Source organism: Pezoporus occidentalis, unplaced genomic scaffold, assembly GCF_034315485.1.
Source record: "Pezoporus occidentalis ecotype Australia unplaced genomic scaffold, CSIRO_AGI_Poc_V1 ctg118, whole genome shotgun sequence".
In the NCBI taxonomy this organism is placed as follows: Eukaryota; Metazoa; Chordata; class Aves; order Psittaciformes; family Psittacidae; genus Pezoporus; species Pezoporus occidentalis.
In genome coordinates, this window is record NW_026912972.1 from 5,319,027 (window position 1) to 5,337,083 (window position 18,057).

Below are 18,057 nucleotides of genomic sequence, written 5' to 3' on the forward strand. Positions count from 1 at the left end.
CCTGGCATTAGAAAGCCAGGTTTCATCAGGATCACATAATATGACAGTGTGGCTCAAGTATCAGAGTTAGTTAAGCCAAGAGTGGTCCCATGATACAAGAGCCCAACAGGATTGCCACTCTGAAATAAGCAGTCAAATATTGCTTGTATCCCCACCAGGACTCCACAGGGTGTCTCTCCACCAACAGTTAAAGTCCACAGAAGATCACCTTCTGTGTCATGCCATTATCATGCTGGGGCACCACAATACCAGCAGGTCGAAGGAGGTGATCCTGCCCCTCTACTCGTGAGACCTCACTTAGAGCACTGTGTGCAGTTCTGGTGTCCTCAACATAAAAAAGGACATGGAACTGTTGGAACAAGTCCAGAGGAGGCCACGAGGATGATCAGGGGACTGGAGCACCTCCCATACAAAGTCAAGCTGAGAGAGTTGGGGCTGTTCAGCCTGGAGAAGAGAAAGCTGTGTGGAGACCTTAGAGCAGTCTTCCAGCATCTAAAGGGGGCTACAAGAATGATGGAGAGGGACTCTTCATCAGGGACTGTAGTGACACGACAAGGGGTAACGGGTCCAAACTTAAATAGGGGAAGTTTAGATTAGATGCAAGGAAGAAGTTCTTTACTGTAAAGGTGGGGAGGCACTGGAATGGGTTGCCCAAGGAAGTTATGAATGCTCCATCCCTGGTGATGTTAAGGCCAGGCTGGACAGAGCCTTGGGTGACATGGTTTAGAACGAGATATCCCTGCCCATGACAGGGGGGTTGGAACTAGATGATCCTTTCCAACCATAACTATTCTATGATTCTATGATACACAGCTCCACTGAAAGTGATGGGCTTACAACATAGCCCACGACTTGTAAAAGAAACCAGGGATCAGTGATAAAAATTTACAGGGATAACTGAACATAGGCTGTAGTGGGGTTTGTATGTTTTGTTTTGTTTAAATAGGTCTCACCTGTTTTGTAGGTGACAGTGACTGGCTTGCTACTGGCAGGGCTGTCTCCACGGCCAGTTACAGCATACACCGTGATGGTGTAGTCTACACCAGGTTTGAGGCCAGTGATGGTAGCAGTAGACATAGTGCCAGGCACTGTAAATTCCTGCACAGGGCTGCTTCCACCTAAGAAGGGTTGGGTGGAAAAAGAAATATAATGGATCTCTAAATTCTACATTTTAAATCATTACCAAAACCAGGACAATCCTATATGCATCATTCCTTGAAGACAGAACCCTGTTGAGTTCAATGGTTGTTAGGTCAAAGTTTTTTTCAGACCAATCCAAAGAAAAGAATGAAATATGTACAGAGAACTACTTCTAAATGTCTGGAATGCTCCAGATACTCTTTCTTTTTGGTAGACAAAAAGTGATTTGCTCTCCTTTAAAAACAAACAACACCTACATTTTATAATCTTCTCTAAATATACTGCAAGAATCTCAGAGATACAAGAGGTTTTTGTCTGCTACAGTCAAACCTGCCTTTGCTATTTGCTGTGGCTCTCTAATGGCCTCAGAATAGAATTTCTGTTCTGTGATTGTCTGTAGCAGCCTAGCCTCACCTGTTTCACCATAAGTGATCCGGTAGTATCTGACTGTCACTGCAGGAGCATCCCAGGAAATCACAAGGCTGGTTGGGCTGGTGGGGGTTACTTCCAGGTCCCTTGGAACATCAGACACTAGAAACAAAGAATTGAGAGAGTTTAAATGCAGTTAACATACACCAGTCACATACTCCACCTATCATACTGTGCTCCTCTGCTACTTATCTCCCTTGCTTTTAGGCCAGTGCACACACTTCTACAAGTGATGTATCTGGTTAAAATCCGTCCAGTACTGGACTAGATTTAATGAAAAAAGTCTGCTGGCCCTAAGGACATCCAACTTGATCTGAAAGTAGCATAGTTTCTCACCATTTTCTAAATTAGGCCCTACCTCAGTATCATAGACACTTCCTCATAAGCAAAGTTTCACTAGCTGGTAGGGAATATCTTGTTCAAGAGCAACTACTTTGCTACAGGACACCAAAATTCTTCACAGCAACTTTTAGCCAGTGCTCTCTCAAGGCTTACCTGTCGTTTGTTGGCCGACCAAGGGCAAGCTCTCCTCTCTGCCATTGATGGCAATGATGCTGACCACATACTCAGTCCCTGGAAGTAGGTTTGTAAGGGTGATGGAGTTCCGTGAGGGGGGCACGCGGTCCTCCTTGGGTCTGCCAGCACCATGCTCTGGGTGATACCGGATTTTGTAGCCTGTAATGGTTGCACGAGGAGCAATCCAGTGCACGGTGAAGGAGTTAGCAGTTATATCCGAGAAGTCAAGGCCAGTTGGGGAATCAAGAGCTGGGTATTTCAAAGAGACAAGAGACTGAGCTCAGCCAAACTACTGGTCATCATGATCACTAACATATTTCATTATGCTCAATACTGCAGCTCTACCAGATCCTAAGCTAAATGCCATTTAGCTATAGAACTAAATAAATATGTTAATGATCAAAGGGAGATAAACAAGTACTGAAACACAACTGTAGGGAAAGAAAGTATGGCACACACAGACAACACAGCATAAACAATGCACATGAGCATGCTCCATTACACAGTTATGAAACACAAAAGACCGAGTGATAGATATGACAGGCTCTGCCTGGCTGGTTCTCAGGCAGACACCATAAGTACGTTCACACCAGGTGCTCTGTTTAAAACCAACAGAAGTTCTGGCCCTCAGGCATAGAGAAATGCAAAACTTGTTAGTGTTTCCCAAGAAGTTCCTCTGCTTTGCTCTTTGATATCTAACTGGCGACCCACCAACGAGGTGGCAATATACAAGAGCAAGCAACAAAGTCCCATAAATGAATGCTTACTGGATGGCGTTAATCTTACATGTGTCTCAACGTGCATCTAAGTACCTGTTTTCTGGATTCCAGACAAAGGTGCACTTTCATGTTGCTCAGAAACACTGTAGACTCTGACCAGATATTCAGTACCAGGAAGCAGATCTGTGGAATTTAAGGACAGAAATTCAAGTACAGGAATTCAGATATCTTTCTTTACTAATAGCTAGAAGTCATTCAGCCTACACAATTTTAACTGTGTTTCTTAAGGAAGAGATTAAGGTTTGACTTGATAGAAAATCTGAGCCTCCAGGACAGACAAAAATTTAAATCAGCTCTTTTTGTGGCGTTATGGTTTCTTACAATGTTTTAGCACGAAGGAGCATGGTATCCTGTATCATTGCTTCATCAGTTTGTGGAGACAGGCTAGAAGCAAGTAGTTTTCTACAAGGTCCCTTCTAGTTATCCAGTAGTTTAGTTATGCACCGAGCCAAAGCTTTAGTTGATATAAAGTGGAATAGGGCCAAGGATTTCCAGCACAGCTATTCTAACTCGGATAAACTTCATATCTGGCCTCTTATTTTGAAAGTGGGTATTGTCTCTCACTCAACTCAACCTACCTGATTCTAGGATGGATTAAAAAAAAAAAAAGAGACTTCAAATGCAAAAGCTGGAGCTTTTGCACCAGCAAAAATTAATGTCAGCTTTTCGAAAATGCCCAATGTTCTGTTGCCGTGTCCTGTAAGGTTACAAACAGTGTTTATTTTCTGGTCCCGAGCATACAAAACCAAAGGAGCAATGACCTTTTGCACATTCTGATCCTCTCCCTGAGCCTCTGCACTGCAAGGCCTTGACATTTCTGGCAAACCAGGTGAGTAATAGGTATTTACTCTTAATACCTAACCAGGCTGCAAATCAATGCAATTGACTCACAGCCTGATTCATCACTGTCCTTGGATTGATATGAAAAAATGTTCCTGCAGTTTGGCTTTAACTTGGGTAAAGCACGTGGCCAAACCCCATTTAGTGTGAGTTAGCAGGAGGCTACTTCAACATTAGCTTACATCAGCTGAGAATTTGGCCAGTTGTACTTACAGTAAGCACTTTTTTTTTGCCCCATCTTATGTGATATATAAGGGGCCTCTTTATATTTGTAGATAACCTACTTACTTGTTAAGATCACCATGTTATCTGAGGGTGAAATTGTCAGCTCTGCAACATCTTCGTCCTTCTTCACAGGTGAGTAGCGCACCAAGAAGCTGCTCAGCACGATGGAAGTTGGTGCAGTCCAAGTCACTCTCATAGTATCAGGCCCCACATTAGTGAAGCGGAGATCAGTGGGAGGAGGCACAGCTACATGGCAAAGAACAGACCTCTTAGTTCTGTGATTCATAAAAGCTGATCAAGATGTATGTTCAGGGAATCAGCATCTCATGCATATCAAACTACTGAGTCATATCCATGCAAACAGACTTCTAAACTACGTTCAGTTCTACTATAGTTAAAATATGTCTGTACTACTGTCAGGCTCCTTTAACCTCTTGGCAATTCCTGATACCTGAAATACACCCTGTGGGGATAATTTGAAAACAGGGTAGCAAGTTTAAAAGTAACATGCTTCTTGCAACTACATTTCATATTATAGATGTGGAGCCATGAGAGGTTTAAAGTCACCATACAGCAGATTACAGATGGAAAAGTCATCTCATCTAGAATTCATACATGCACACATAGGAGAGGAGAAGGTAAATCACTAATTTCCTATAGCTCTACTTCTACTCATGTCAAAGGATTTACAGCCTCAACCACAATAGGATTTCATGCAAGAACCAGTTTTCAGCTTGCCTTCTGCTCATGCACTAGAGACACCTTTGACGGCATGGCATGGCTGTCAATGGCTTGTACACAGGGCGTGGCCATTCCATTTCACGTGCATCCTTTGGGGCATTGAGGAAAGAGCGGAGCCACCACTGAAACAGGCTGCTGGAAGCTCAAATAGCTATCAAGACTGGAGGGTGTCTGCTGAACTGCTCCACCCTTTGCAAGCTTACTTTGGGGGATCACAGTTTCATAGTCTGGTGAATATACAGCTCATGTTTCAGGCTCTTGATTCCAACTATATCCCAGCAATATGAATAGTGGATACTGAATGCGTCTGACAAGTCTGCAGCTATTCAATTGGAAATAGCCTATCCATCCCCAGTTGCCATTTAGCAAAAGGAGCGAGCTGAGTCTTTCTGGCTTCCCTGCAGTGAGTGGCTCAATTCCTCTTTGGACAAAGCCCCATCCTCCTGACAGCCAGTGACAGCATGAAACACCGTCCACATCACAAAACACACAAGTTTGCAAGATTCACCCGTTTGCTGTGTCAGAGTGGTAGGGGCGCTCTCTCCACCATTAATGAGTGTGATTACACTGATGTCGTAATCAATGCCCGGCTCCAAGCCTGTCACTGTGTAGTATCCTACTGAGGAGTCCACAAAGTCTTCAAAAATAGGGACACTCTCTCCTGCCGCAACTACTGTGATGCGGTAGCCAATAATGGTGGAGGCATTTAACGGGGTCCACCTCAGGCCGATGCTGGAGTCAGTTATGTCAACAAAGCTTAGGTCAGTGAGTTGGGGCACCTCTAATGAGTTAAAGAGCAAATGGGAAAGGCAAAGACATACAGAGGCAAAAGAAAGATAAGGGAGAAAAAAAAGCAGTGTTCATCACTCTTAACATTGACAGCACATTAGAAGCAACTGCGGTGATATGCAGAATTTCTCATGGGGTTTGGGGGAAAAGGAGAAGCTTTTGGTGGGTTTTGGTTTGTGTGTGTGCGTGTGTGTGGGGCGGTCTTCTTTTTGTATTGTGCCCTTCAATGCAGTCTCCAACTGCCTCCCTGAGCAGACAGAAGGTGAAACTCCAACTCCCTGAGTTGCCACTCTAGACACCTGATTTTCATAAAAACCTATAAGAGGCACTTAATTTGCAACAAATTTACTTTGAGCAACAATGAGCCATAATGATGAAAATAGAAACAGGAAAAACATACCTCTTTTTTTTTTTTTTTGTGCAAGTAGAAAGCAAGAGATCAAAGTCTATTAACACATAAATAAAACAACTCATCTGGAACAATTGTTGATTTAACCTCTAGAATTTCTGTCCTGTTCAAATGGCGAGTCTAACTTTCATCATTAGGATCATAAAACATATCAATCTATTTAAATCAGATTTCACCCTCAGCTGGTGAGAACCATCACAAAGCTTCAGGGTAGATCATTCACTACCTGAACTATTCACACTGGACTTGGGGGAAAAGTCTCAAATCCCTGTAACAGTTTGAGGATCTGGCCCAGAATTCCTTATGTTCTACTTACCACTGACTGCTGCAATATATGTGCAAAAACAGATGATACAGCACAGTGAATAATTAAATACTTCCTCAGAGAGATGGCAAATGGTTTAAAATAAGCATTAGATAGAAAGAATTCTGTAAGTGACAGTGTCCCCATATTCAGAGGTTATACCCAGCACATGATGGAGCCAACAGGCTGACTTGGTTTGTTGGCTAAATTGTTCAAAACCTCTGAACTGAGCACTGAGCAAGGATCCTCTTTCATAACCTAGATATTGTCTAAATTTCTGTACGGCAAACAAGCACAGCTGTGACTGTTTTCCCTATCCATGTTATTCCTATTAGCAAAGCTGTTCTTTTCCTGCATGTTAGGACCAACAGAATTGGGCAGGGAGCAGGGAAAGTTAGATGCCTCTTTAATTGACAATGGCCAAACCCTCAGTTGCTCAAGTCAATAGACTGGTATTGATTTAAGCCACAAGATTTGGATGTGCAACTTTAGCAGGGTGATCCTGAAATCAGAGGGAGCTTATGCATGCTCTTCCTCACTCAGGATCAGACACCCAAAGGTGAGTCAAGGATGCATGACTCAGTACCCATTCTGTTGGATTATTACAAGTTATCTTCAAAAGGAATTATGGGACAGTAATATTTCAAAAGGCTGGCTTTAATAACAGTGGTTATTTCCATTTTAATGTCCTTCTGTGGAAAGACTTATTTTACAGGAGAGATGCAAAAAAAAAAAAAGTCAGTTTTCTGTAAAATCATTGTTTATCCACATGGAATGCATGTACCATATCACCTGCAGAGTGCTAAAAGCCAGAGACATACATCCTTAGCTTTCCCCCACTAGAAGATGGTAAAGGGCCAAAGCTATTACTGCTTTAATTATGCAGTATCACAGTACTAGTTCACCCCCAGGGAGCATACAGTACTTCAGTGAAGCATAGAAATTTTAAAGCAGTGTTATAAGAGCAAGCAAACACAGCAGCTGGCATCATTTCAGAGCTGAGCAGAAACAAAAACAAACAAAGCCCTCACAAAGGAAAATGAAATGAAACCATTTGGAGAGATGCGTATTAATTTTGCTACTGTGGCTACAAAGGTGGTTTCCGCAATCATCACAGCAGGTAATGTGAGGTGGCACACACCACTTTGTGTCCCGTGAGTGCTACAGTGATGGGCCTTTCAATCTTGTTTTTCCTCTCCATTGTGCTGAAGTGATCTTCCACCACTTTTGCTGCCAAAATTTCTCCTGTGCTGCTTCCCACTCTTATCTCTTTTCACCTACTTCTCTTTCCCACCCGCTGTACTCCAGATGTTAGGGCACTTCAGAGCCAAGTTAAATCTCTGTTGCGTTCCAGCTCAGTGTACTGATAAACAGACCCATCTCTTTACCACCACCCTGTTGACAATGTAGGCTGCCCATGCAGAGAAGTAAATGGGTATAAAAACTGCTCTGTCATATGCTAGTACATGGCTATTCTGCTTCTTAAGACTCTCTCTTAAGCCCTCTGCCATCAGACTACTATTTGAGTTCTGCAATATAGAGCTCTCGGGCTCAGCAACTTGACTTTGAGTAGCTAAAACTGATGTTCATCCTTTCATTACCTTGTGTGATGGTTTCAGAGATGGGGATACTCTCCTGGTCGTCCTTGACTGAGTAAACGCTGACATTGTACTCCACACCAGGGTTTAGGTTTTCAAAGGTGCAGGTGGTCTGATCTGCACCTACTACTTCCTCCAAGGTAGAGCCCTGCTGCCCATTGGTAGGAGAAGTGGTCACTCGGTATCCACTGATGCCTGAAATACAGATATACCAGTATGCAGTAATCTCATGATGTACTTATTTACATCAGGTCTCAGTATAAACAACTGAGGCAAACACATTACATTCTGTGTAAAGACAGGCTGAGAGAGATGGGCTTGTTCAGCCTGGAGAAAAGACTCAAGGGAGACCTTAGAGCAGTCTTCCAGTACTTAGAGGTCTATAGGAAATCTGGAGAGAGACTTTTTACAAGAGCATGTAGCGATAGGACAAGGGGTAATAGTTTTAACTTGACTATTAAGTAGAGGGGAGATTGAGATGAGCTCTTAGGCAGAAGTTCTTCCCTGTGAGGGTGCTGAGGCCCTGGCACATGTTGCGGAGAGAAGCTGTGGCTGCTCTATCCCTGGCAGTAGTCAAAGCCATGTTGGATGGGGCTTGGAGCAACATTCTCTAGTGGAAGACATCCCGTAGCAGGGGGTGGGAACTTCAAAGCTCATCTAGTCCAACCCACTGCAATGATCATGGACATCTTCAACTAGATCTTGTTGCTCAGAACTGCATCATATCCTTAATATATTAAAAAATATATAAATTTTTGCTTAAATTACAGCATGCTTCCCATTAAAGTCTCCTTAATGACTTGCAGATAACCACAGAACAAATGCTGGCATTCTGACACAACAGAAGGTTTGAGCATAGTGCGAGTTGACATAGTTACCTGGAGTTGTGCTTCTATCCCAAGAGACTATCAGGATCCCAGTATCAGGATTGGGCTCCAGGCGCAGGTTGGTTGGTGGAGACAATGCTGCAAGCATTAAGACAAATGGGTCATTTGTGGCACTGAGAATCATGCTAGCTCCCTCACATCCCTTCTCCCTACCTTTTATCCTCACCCTTCAAAATGACTTAAAAATATTCTTCTCAAGTTTCGACCCTGCATTGCATAAGCTAGTGCTACCATCACTTATGCATCAAAAACACCCTCCAAACCATGACAGGAGGAAAAGACTAGAACTGAGCCCCAGAAGACAGCACAAGGGCACGCAAGGGAAACAAGTAGAAGAAGGAATAATTGGGGAAAAGCAAATGTGTCATACGTGTAGTCACTCTCCTGATGATAGGAGTCTCTCTCTCCTGGCCATCCATCAGGACTGTGAGGTTGTAGGTGTACTCCACTCCAGGGGTCAGGCCAGATATCACAATGCTGCCAGAATCAGAGATGACTTCCCGAGGAGCCTCTCCACCTTGGCTTGGGCGTACACCCAGCTGCAGAGAAGGAGAAAGTTTGCTTTCCAGTCTCAAATACTCCTATTCCAGCTAACTATCATCCTGACTTATCCAATATGGGTATTATAGGCCCTTATGCTGAATGCCAACTGTTCACCCTGTATCCTTTTTTTAGATGTCCCACTGAGGAACTTGACCTGAAGCCCAGATGAGATGCTTGCATTGACCTCTGTGACCTAGACCTGCCCCCTGTAAGCAGCATGTGTTTTGTACTTCGTGCTGTCTTCAATGCAGTCCACAGTAAACAGCTTTAATCTGCCCTTCCTATCACAATGAAGCAAGAGAAAAAAGAAACACAGGATCAATTCTCCTACCTTGAAACCAATCCTCGGGGCAGGTGTCCAGGTGATGACAATAGAAGTCTCAGTCACTTCTGTGTTAAAAGGAGGAACAGAGCCAGCAGGCTGATCTGTGAAGTGAATTGACAGAGTTGGAGTCTTGCTGCTGTGGTGGTACCAAACAGCTAGAAAACCTGACCTACAGCAGTTCAGATGGCAAGGGGTATGTGATAGGTGCTCAACTATATTACTTCTAAAAATCCAGTGATTTGGGAGAGGTCTGACAGATGACTCTGTCTGCTGCTGGGTTTGATCGACCCAGTACACAAGTGGCAGTGCTTTTGTTGTTCCTAAGGAAAAGGAAAATATTGAACTGGGCCTCATAAATCCTATATGCATCCAACCCCAAGAATTTGAGGAATATTGGTTTTGGCATGATATCTAAAGAGTTCCTCAAACCCCAGCTTTTTTTCCTTCACCCACCATATGCCAGTCGATCAGCAGAACGCTATACCCTTGTCTGTCACCCAGCTGTCCCAGTTAGGACCATCTCATTTCTCACCAACAGCTTCAACTCTTTTGAAGTCAGCAGAATGAAAAGGAACTCAAAGTCTATCTGAGGAATTTGTGGTCTCATTGATATCTGCCAGGAGCATCAGACAGAAGCCAAAGCCTTTGTGTACCCCAGAAAGAGTCAGAATAACTCTGACTTTAATCTGCATTGACCTCACTGTCAATGAAGAGACCTGCTTTATTAATTTTTAGTCTTGAACTGGACTGGTTTCATTCAGATAACCCCAAATTTGAAGGCAATATTCATCTAAGATACCAAATCATATCTTAATCGAGAAATATTTAAAGATAAGGCTGTCTGTTAGCAAAAAAAGAATCTTGCCAGTGTCAACAGTGTTACTCTGATTAGAAGTTTGAACACTTTCACATTGTTCTAAAAGAAACCACATTCTCTTTTGAAAAGAGGATGTGGTTCTGGGCTTGGATGGCTTTGAATTTTGATACTTTCTGTGATGGTTCCATCATTTTTTCAACAGTGAACGTATTTGTTCTTTTCTATAAGTACATCTGGGTTCTTACGGAACTCCTTTTCCTCTCCAAATTTGCTCAGTACTTTTTTCCAACCCAGCAGCACATGTGACTGAAATAAAGAAGCAAACTGCTAGAACACAATGTTTGTATCAGTTTTGTAACTACAGTTAAGCTGGTATGGTTGGACTTGAGAAATGACTGCTTTCAACTTTATTCAGATGACAGACTAATTATTCCTTGCCTAGTTTAAGGCTGCTGTTTCCTTTCCTTGATTCCTTGTTTTTGTTTGCCAAAACCAAACAACTGGAAAGATCAAGTAAAACCAAATTTCTTTGTTATTCAGTTAAACAAAACCTGAAGTACCAGTAGTTAGTAGTTTCCCTTTTGTCTTTAATGACAGAAAAAGCTGAAATATATTTTACTAAAAGTTTTTTTAGTACAAATTACTCTCTTGTATCTTGACAAATAATTCAGAAAGAAGAACAAGGAATATTTCCCAAGCCTTCGGCTGGAATGCTACTTCAAAAGGCTTCTTCTGTAAACCAATTCACAATAGACACTTTCAGCGCAAATTTTGAAGGAGGGCCAGGGTGTTAAGGAAGAGGAGTATGAGCCTGTCATACTTACAAGTTGTGAAGACTCCAGTTTCTCTGGCACTTTGCAAGTCATCTTTAACTGCCACAAGGTACACGGTGTACTCAGTGCCAGGCTGCAAGTTCCTGAGAAGGTACTTGGTGGCAGAAGGTCCTACATTGTAGGTCCTTGGCTGACCTCCTCTTGTGGGACCTGCAGTCAGCCGGTATCCTGTGATCACAGCGCGGGGGCGCATCCACAACACTAACACTGAATGCTCCGTGGTATTGAGAAATCTCAGGTTGGTGGGGGCATCGAGCTCTGGGAAAGAAAAAAAGCGCAATGGGAATCAATTTCCCAGTTGAATCTGTACTTTACCCCTACTTCCAAGGCAGCCCATTACCGTGCAAAAAACACAGGTACACAATGAGGTTGTTGAGAGTGTATTTCTTACTCAGGGTGTTCGTGCAACAGTAGGGAAGAGAGAAGGTAGGAACCAGGACAGAGCTGGTAATCATAGAGTCATGGAATGGTTTGGAAAGGGCCTTAAGGTCATATAGTTCCAACCCCTGCCATGGGCAGGGATACCTCACATTAGACCATGTTGCCCAACACTCTGCCCAGCCTGGCCTCTAACACTGCCAGGGTGGAGCATTTACCACTTCTTTGGGCAGCCTGTTCTAGAGCCTAATCACCCTTACAGTAAAGAACTTCTTCCTTACATCTAACCTGAACTTCTTTAGTTTCAGTTTGAGCCCATTCTCCCTTGTGCTATTGCTACAGTCCCTGATGAAGAGTCCCCTCTCCAGCATCCTTGTAGCTCCCTTCAGACACTAGAAGCTGCTATGCAGCCTTCTCTTCACCCAGCTAGTCAGCCCCAACTTTCTCAGCCTGTTTGCATACAGAAGGTGTTCCAGCCCCTGGTCATCCTTGTGGCCCTCCTCCGGACTTGCTCCAACAGCTCCATGTCCCTTTTATGTTGATAGACGTGAAATTACTACATCCATGCCTCAGTGCCATCCAGTAGTACGCTGGGTGAGGCAGATCTGCATGTTCCTGGCTGTGCTGATTTGGGTGGTTGCCATATGTGCCATCCCATGGGAAGTGAAACTAACAGCTGAGGCAAGACAAATGAACCCAACCACATTTGGGAATTTCAATAGTTTCTCATGAATGCTGAGCATTTTTTTTAAGCTCAGCTCAGTTCAGACTTGTCAGCATAAGCACAGAAACCCAACTTTAGCCCTTTTTAATTAAGAAGATTTATTCTTTTCAATCCTTGCCCAGCCCTATTCCCTACCCTCTCAATATCCCTTCCCAAAACAACATACCCCCAAAGTCGGTCATTTTCATGTAAAAATAAAGAAGAGTCAGCGACTTTCAGCAGAAAACCAGTCCCCAGATCTACTTAAAAACGATCACACCCTGGAACTGACTATCCAACAATTCTAAGCATGCTCATCTCTCCCTTGGGACTCAGGCAACTGCTCTTAGCAGGCTTCCTCCCCTTTTTATCACTGCCCCTGAGAAGCTGCTGAAACTGATAACCCAGCAAACTACATAAACAGGAGGCTGAAGCAACACAGCTTCTTCAGCACTTACACTGGAGTCCAGTGAACAGTGGACATGTCACTACCTTTGGCTGAGACAAGATGAGGCTCAGATGGGGAAAGACACCTAAGCAATTTGTCCTGTACAGCAGGCAGGACTGCAGCAAAGAGTTTATAGCATCCATGCGGCAAGTTTTCCACTTTCCCTAGGTCCCAATTCTATGTTGAAATTAATTGCTCTTTTTTGATAGCAAAACCACCATTTTTAGTTCTCCCCCTGAGTAACTAACATTTTTGTGATAAAAATTAATGTTTTCTCACTGTCACAGTAATTCAGTGGGAGTTTTGTCCCTTTTGTTTTCTCCCCAGTTGTTTTCTCACACTAAATCCAAAACACAGTATTATATCAGCTACTAGGAAGAAGATTAACTCTATCCCAGTCAAAACCAGGATAGGAGAGAGGGTAAAGGAAGTGAGGACTTCCTTCTTCCACCACTTGCAAAGATGGAGGAGATGACAGTTCTAACAGACAAAGGATGAGTGCGACACTCCTTAGGCCCATCTCCAACCCACAAGCTGGGAGTCAGCTTTATTGCTTCTTGGTACTTAACATCTGTCCTAAGTCTCATCTGACAAGGATTTTATCTTCCACCAATTTATAGCCTGCAGTCAATTCCTTTCTGCACAATTTAATTTGCCAGCTCTATTAGGCTTTTATCACTTCCTCTCCCCATAGTAAAGGAAAAAGGGGAAGATTAAAAAGCCACACACACACACTTGGAGTTTATTTGTAGACTGTTTTTTAACGGAAGGCCAAAAAGAGAAGCACATTTACACCGTGGGAAGAGACTTTTGCTTCAGGGTTTTCCTTGGGAACTCTGACTGATTTCTGTTTCCCAGGACTTTCGATTACAGGATGCAATTTATGTGAATGCTTTCTGAAATGTGGTTTAGGCAAAGCAGTTAAGCGGGTGATCACAGCCTATGGAAAATGATTCCAGACATTTGTAACTAGCCCTGCGCTGTCTGAATGAAATGTCTGTGCTCCAATGTACAACTCTGTGTGGACTTTCAGAAGGGCTCTACACATAGCCAAGGCTCCTGAAAACAACCACTTAAAATTACAGATCTAACTGGGAACTGAGCTCTTCTTGTTCTAAAAGCTTCCAAAAGAGTCCAGCCTCCTAAGCTGTATCCTTGCTTTTGAAAGCCTCACTTGAAAGAGGAGGGGGGGCACTCACACAGATACTTATGTCAAAGGATGAACATAAGGATCCCATTGTCCCTGCATAGTCAAGGGAGATGGTAAGAGGTAGAGGCACTATTCACGGCTCCTGACTTTATGGATGTAAGTAAGTAGCATTTCTCAAACAGCATGACTGTACTCATAGATTATCCCGTTTCCTTCCCTCTCATCTCTGTAAGAGTTGGCCTGGATTCTCTGGAGTTGCTCTCTTTTACTGAAAAATGCCACAGCAGCAGCAAGAAATCCATAGCCAATTTTTTGTCTTTTAAATAATGTGACCCAGTCAAAGAACACCACAAACACCAAGTCACCCTTCTACTGCCCAATAAACAGGCTCTGCCCAAGTGAACCACTTCCCAGCTTCTGTCTGATCTGTCTATTTTTGATCAAAAACGGAGAAAATCACCCAAACCCATGCTAAATTCTTCTTATTCTGTCTGAAAGCCTGTATCTTGCCCAACCACTGCTTCTCCCTTCTCTGCACTTCTGCAGAAGTCTAACATTCTGCAAATGTCTAACATTTGTGTACTGTGGTTGTCACTTGCTTCACACTGGTGGATGCTGCACTGCCACTAGATCATTAGCAGCTGGGTTCTGAGAGATCTTGCACAGCCCTTCCTGAAAAACATATGCTCCCATGGGTCTTGTCAACAATCCATTGAAGTCGCTGCAAACCATTTCCCCAGATTGCACTGGGATAATAGTGACATTTTTCTGGGGTGGTAAGACAGCCTGTGGAAAGCCAGGCCTGACCTGGCAAAGCTGAAATGCAGTCCTTTTAATGACCAGGTTTGCCCTTACATGTGCATGCAGAACTCCTGCTGCTAACAGTGGAGCCAAATAGGTATGCAGCTGTCAGAAAGGAGATAAGGATTTTCAGAGCAGTCTCAGCAGGGCTCTTAAGTCATGTTGAAACCTGCCCTAAAGTATCCTCACAAAGAGAAAAAAAAAAAGCAATCACAGGCTGTGATCTGTGCTGTAAAGAGCTGCAGGGCCCATCAATTCTCAGTGAGTAATAAAAAAGTTGAATTCCAGCCATACAAAATTGTTTTAAAGCGCCATGAGAGTTAAACTCCCATTGGAAAGCCCTGGAGGAGGATAAATCTGCTGAAGAGATCATTGACTGAATGAATTCCCATCCCTGTCATCCTAGTTATGGGATACCTCCTGGGCTATAACTGTTGCACTTTAAGTGTTCTGCTTATATATTCTCTAAGTGACAGAGAAATAGGCATTTCAAAAGGCTGAAAAAAGCATGAAGCACTTACTGGTGGTTTGCTGTCCAGTCAAAGGTTTGCTCTCCCTGCCCTGGCTCACCGCAAAGATCTTAAAGAGATAGGTTGTTCCTGGGAGCAAGTCAATGACTTCAGCAAAAGAGCTCCTGGTGACAGGCAGTCTCTGGCCATGCTGGCCAGGGCGATTGACAGGGATCACTTCCACTCGGTAGCCAGACACTTGGCTCTGTGGCGGGGTCCACATGATGGTGATCTTGACATCAGAAACCTCCACAAACTGTAGATCTTTGGGTGAAGGAACTTCATCTGAAAGCATAGTGACGCAACAGCGTTAGACAGAATCCTTGGCAATTGGCAGGAGAAGCTATAGGTTTATATGGAGGAAAAAAAACCCAGTTAATTTTGACTGAGCAATGGCTAGCCAAAGAAGATGTACCACATTAAGAATGTCATGGTAACCTTACCATAAACATGTTTGCACACGTTCCCAGCCAATATTCGAGAAGACTACAGTTCAAAATGTCACTGCATAGTTTGATGTATTTTATGCCTCAGTCATAGAAAGTATCTTGCCGTCACAGAGAACTGAAAGACCAGATGTAATACGCTATGGAAATTCAAGTACATGCAGAACCAAGAGCTTGGGGGAAAAAAATACTCCAGGAGTTGGAAACAGGAACCTCCTTTTAGAATTAAAAGAAAGGGTTTTCAAAACCCGTGGCATGTTCTCAGTATCTATAATTAACTTAAAATCAATCTTTTTTTATTAAAAAACAACAGGGGCTGATCTGGCCCTTGTAGTCAAAGACAATATCCAGTTCCCTTTGTGCTGGCCCACAGTACAGCAGCCTTGATTTCCTATGTTCAAATTAAACTGATACTGCCCTAAGGTTAACCAATGTTCATTTTTTAAATAAACAGATGCCAAACCATAAAAACATTGAGCTGAGTTCATTCCTGGTAAATTCCCATTTGCAAACACATGCTTGCAACTTGCAGGACCATCACATTCCACTGCTACCACATGAGATCTCATGTCTTTCACTATCCTTTCTTTTGGTTTGGCTATTCAGCCCAATTGGATACTTAAAGAATCCTGAAACCAGTAGGTTTTTTTAATTGTGGGGGGCCTCAAGTTTAGATGGCATGGTGCTATTCTGGCACATCAGTCAGTGCTGAGCAATCTCCCATCTCCACTGACTGCAATGGAAAATAATGGTTAGGACTGGAAAAGACAGGGGGAACTCAGGTGAACAATTTGGATTTGTGTTATGGTGTCTGAGTACATAACATTACACATCTGTAGGCCAAGTATAGAAGCAAAATGATATACCAGGCTCCTAAAAAGATCTCTTAGCAGGATCCCCTTAAGACAATTCAGGAAACTCTGATCTCTTTTTTCCACAGACACAATGCAAGATCTGCCTGCAGTCTGATCCCTGGGAATTACACCTCAATTAATGCAGAGTGATGGCTTCACTGTGTCAGTTCATCACTGTTGCTTTACTATGACTTTACTATGAAACTTCAGTACCACAGACATTTACAATTAAGAAACACAACACCAATGATACTAACTAGAACTGAGTCCATTTAACTATTCATTTAGCTAGAGTAATGTGAGCTTGCATTGTCATTGGCTCTGTGTGCTAAGAGAAGACTCAGCGACAGAGTTTAATGCTGCCCATTACCTGCGCGTGGGACACCTGTGGTTTCCTGTTGGATGAAGATAGGAGTACTCTCCTGATTTTCTTCCACTGCGTAGATGCTGATGTTGTACTGAACACCTGGCATCAAGTCACTGAGTGTTACAGAGGTTGCAGTGTCAGGCAGGTTGAGCTCTGTGCTGCTGCCTTCCACAGAGGGTGTGTAGATAATTCTGTAGCCTAAAGCAAGAGAAGTATATACAGTCCTCAGCCATGATCAGTAAGAAAGCACAAGGAATGCCAAAAAATGATAGTTAAACTCATCTTCCTGCTGAGGTTTTATAAAAATAGTCCTGAACTTCAGCAGAACCCATGGCCTGCTTGTGCTCACACCCCATCTACAGATCACACACCCAGAATGCTTTACGAAGCATAACCTGACCTGGATTATCATTTGTCATGTGGATCTCTCTTGCTTGTTATGGGATGGTCTGGATGACATATACAAAGAGAAGGTCATGGGGCTTGTTTTTATTTAACACAAATCCAGAAGGAATTGTTTTGCATCCAGCCTCCTGAATTGCTTGGTTCAGACAGTGAAACCAAGCAAATGCTAAACTGCTCATGTGCTTTCCAGCTGGTTTTTCAGACTGGGCAGAATTATGCACTAGCCCTCTGTCCTAGAGGACATATTATATATGGCACAAAAGAGACAATTATAAAGGCACAAAATTATTATAAAGGCACAAAAGAGACAATTAACCACTGCACATTACAGAATATATATACTTTTAGTTTTTACGTAGATTTCAGATTCTAGCAATAATGTAAAAGAGGTACACTCCCACTAGACAAACCTGTGATTGGAGCCTGTGGTCTGCTCCAGCTAATGACAATTGATGTGTCATCCACACTTTCCACAGTGTGATCGGGAGGTGCATCAGGAGCTGTTTAAGGAAGTAAAAAGAAGAGGCCAGCAAGTGTGAGCATAAAAGATAACAAAAAGTTATTGAGCATACAATAGAAACAGCTTTCAAAGTGCAGCAACAGCCACTCACACATACCTGTAGTCTGTGAAGTAGAGAGGATCAGATTCTGCTCTCCTTCTTCAGAGATCTGGTAGACATTAACAATATACTTGCGACCAGGAAGCAAGTCAGGGATGTTGACAGAAGTAGCGGTGCTTGGAAGATCTAAGGAAGGTAGGAAAGAAAAAACTGCCTTAGCAATTCTACCCATCTTCTTGCTTTCTCTCCAAATGAAAAAAC

General features: G+C 43.1%; 1 protein-coding gene across 5 annotated transcripts in view; it reads right to left on the minus strand.

Annotated features, from left to right (window-relative positions):
* Positions 1-18,057, minus strand: part of FN1 (fibronectin 1) — a 55,395-nt gene that overhangs the window by 16,064 nt on the left and 21,274 nt on the right. For 3 of the 5 annotated variants that reach the window (XM_062603341.1, XM_062603351.1, XM_062603330.1), the window contains exons 16-30: positions 17,854-17,982; positions 17,647-17,736; positions 16,835-17,029; positions 15,177-15,449; positions 11,167-11,433; positions 9,532-9,626; positions 9,028-9,196; positions 8,649-8,735; positions 7,774-7,965; positions 5,179-5,451; positions 3,993-4,175; positions 2,898-2,987; positions 2,065-2,334; positions 1,555-1,671; positions 954-1,118 (exon numbers count right to left, since the gene is read on the minus strand). In XM_062603341.1, coding sequence (XP_062459325.1) covers positions 954-1,118; positions 1,555-1,671; positions 2,065-2,334; positions 2,898-2,987; positions 3,993-4,175; positions 5,179-5,451; positions 7,774-7,965; positions 8,649-8,735; positions 9,028-9,196; positions 9,532-9,626; positions 11,167-11,433; positions 15,177-15,449; positions 16,835-17,029; positions 17,647-17,736; positions 17,854-17,982 — 2,595 coding nt within the window. The remainder of the gene's footprint in view (positions 1-953; positions 1,119-1,554; positions 1,672-2,064; positions 2,335-2,897; positions 2,988-3,992; positions 4,176-5,178; positions 5,452-7,773; positions 7,966-8,648; positions 8,736-9,027; positions 9,197-9,531; positions 9,627-11,166; positions 11,434-15,176; positions 15,450-16,834; positions 17,030-17,646; positions 17,737-17,853; positions 17,983-18,057) is intronic. The other 2 variants (XM_062603373.1, XM_062603362.1) reach the window with 1 other exon arrangement.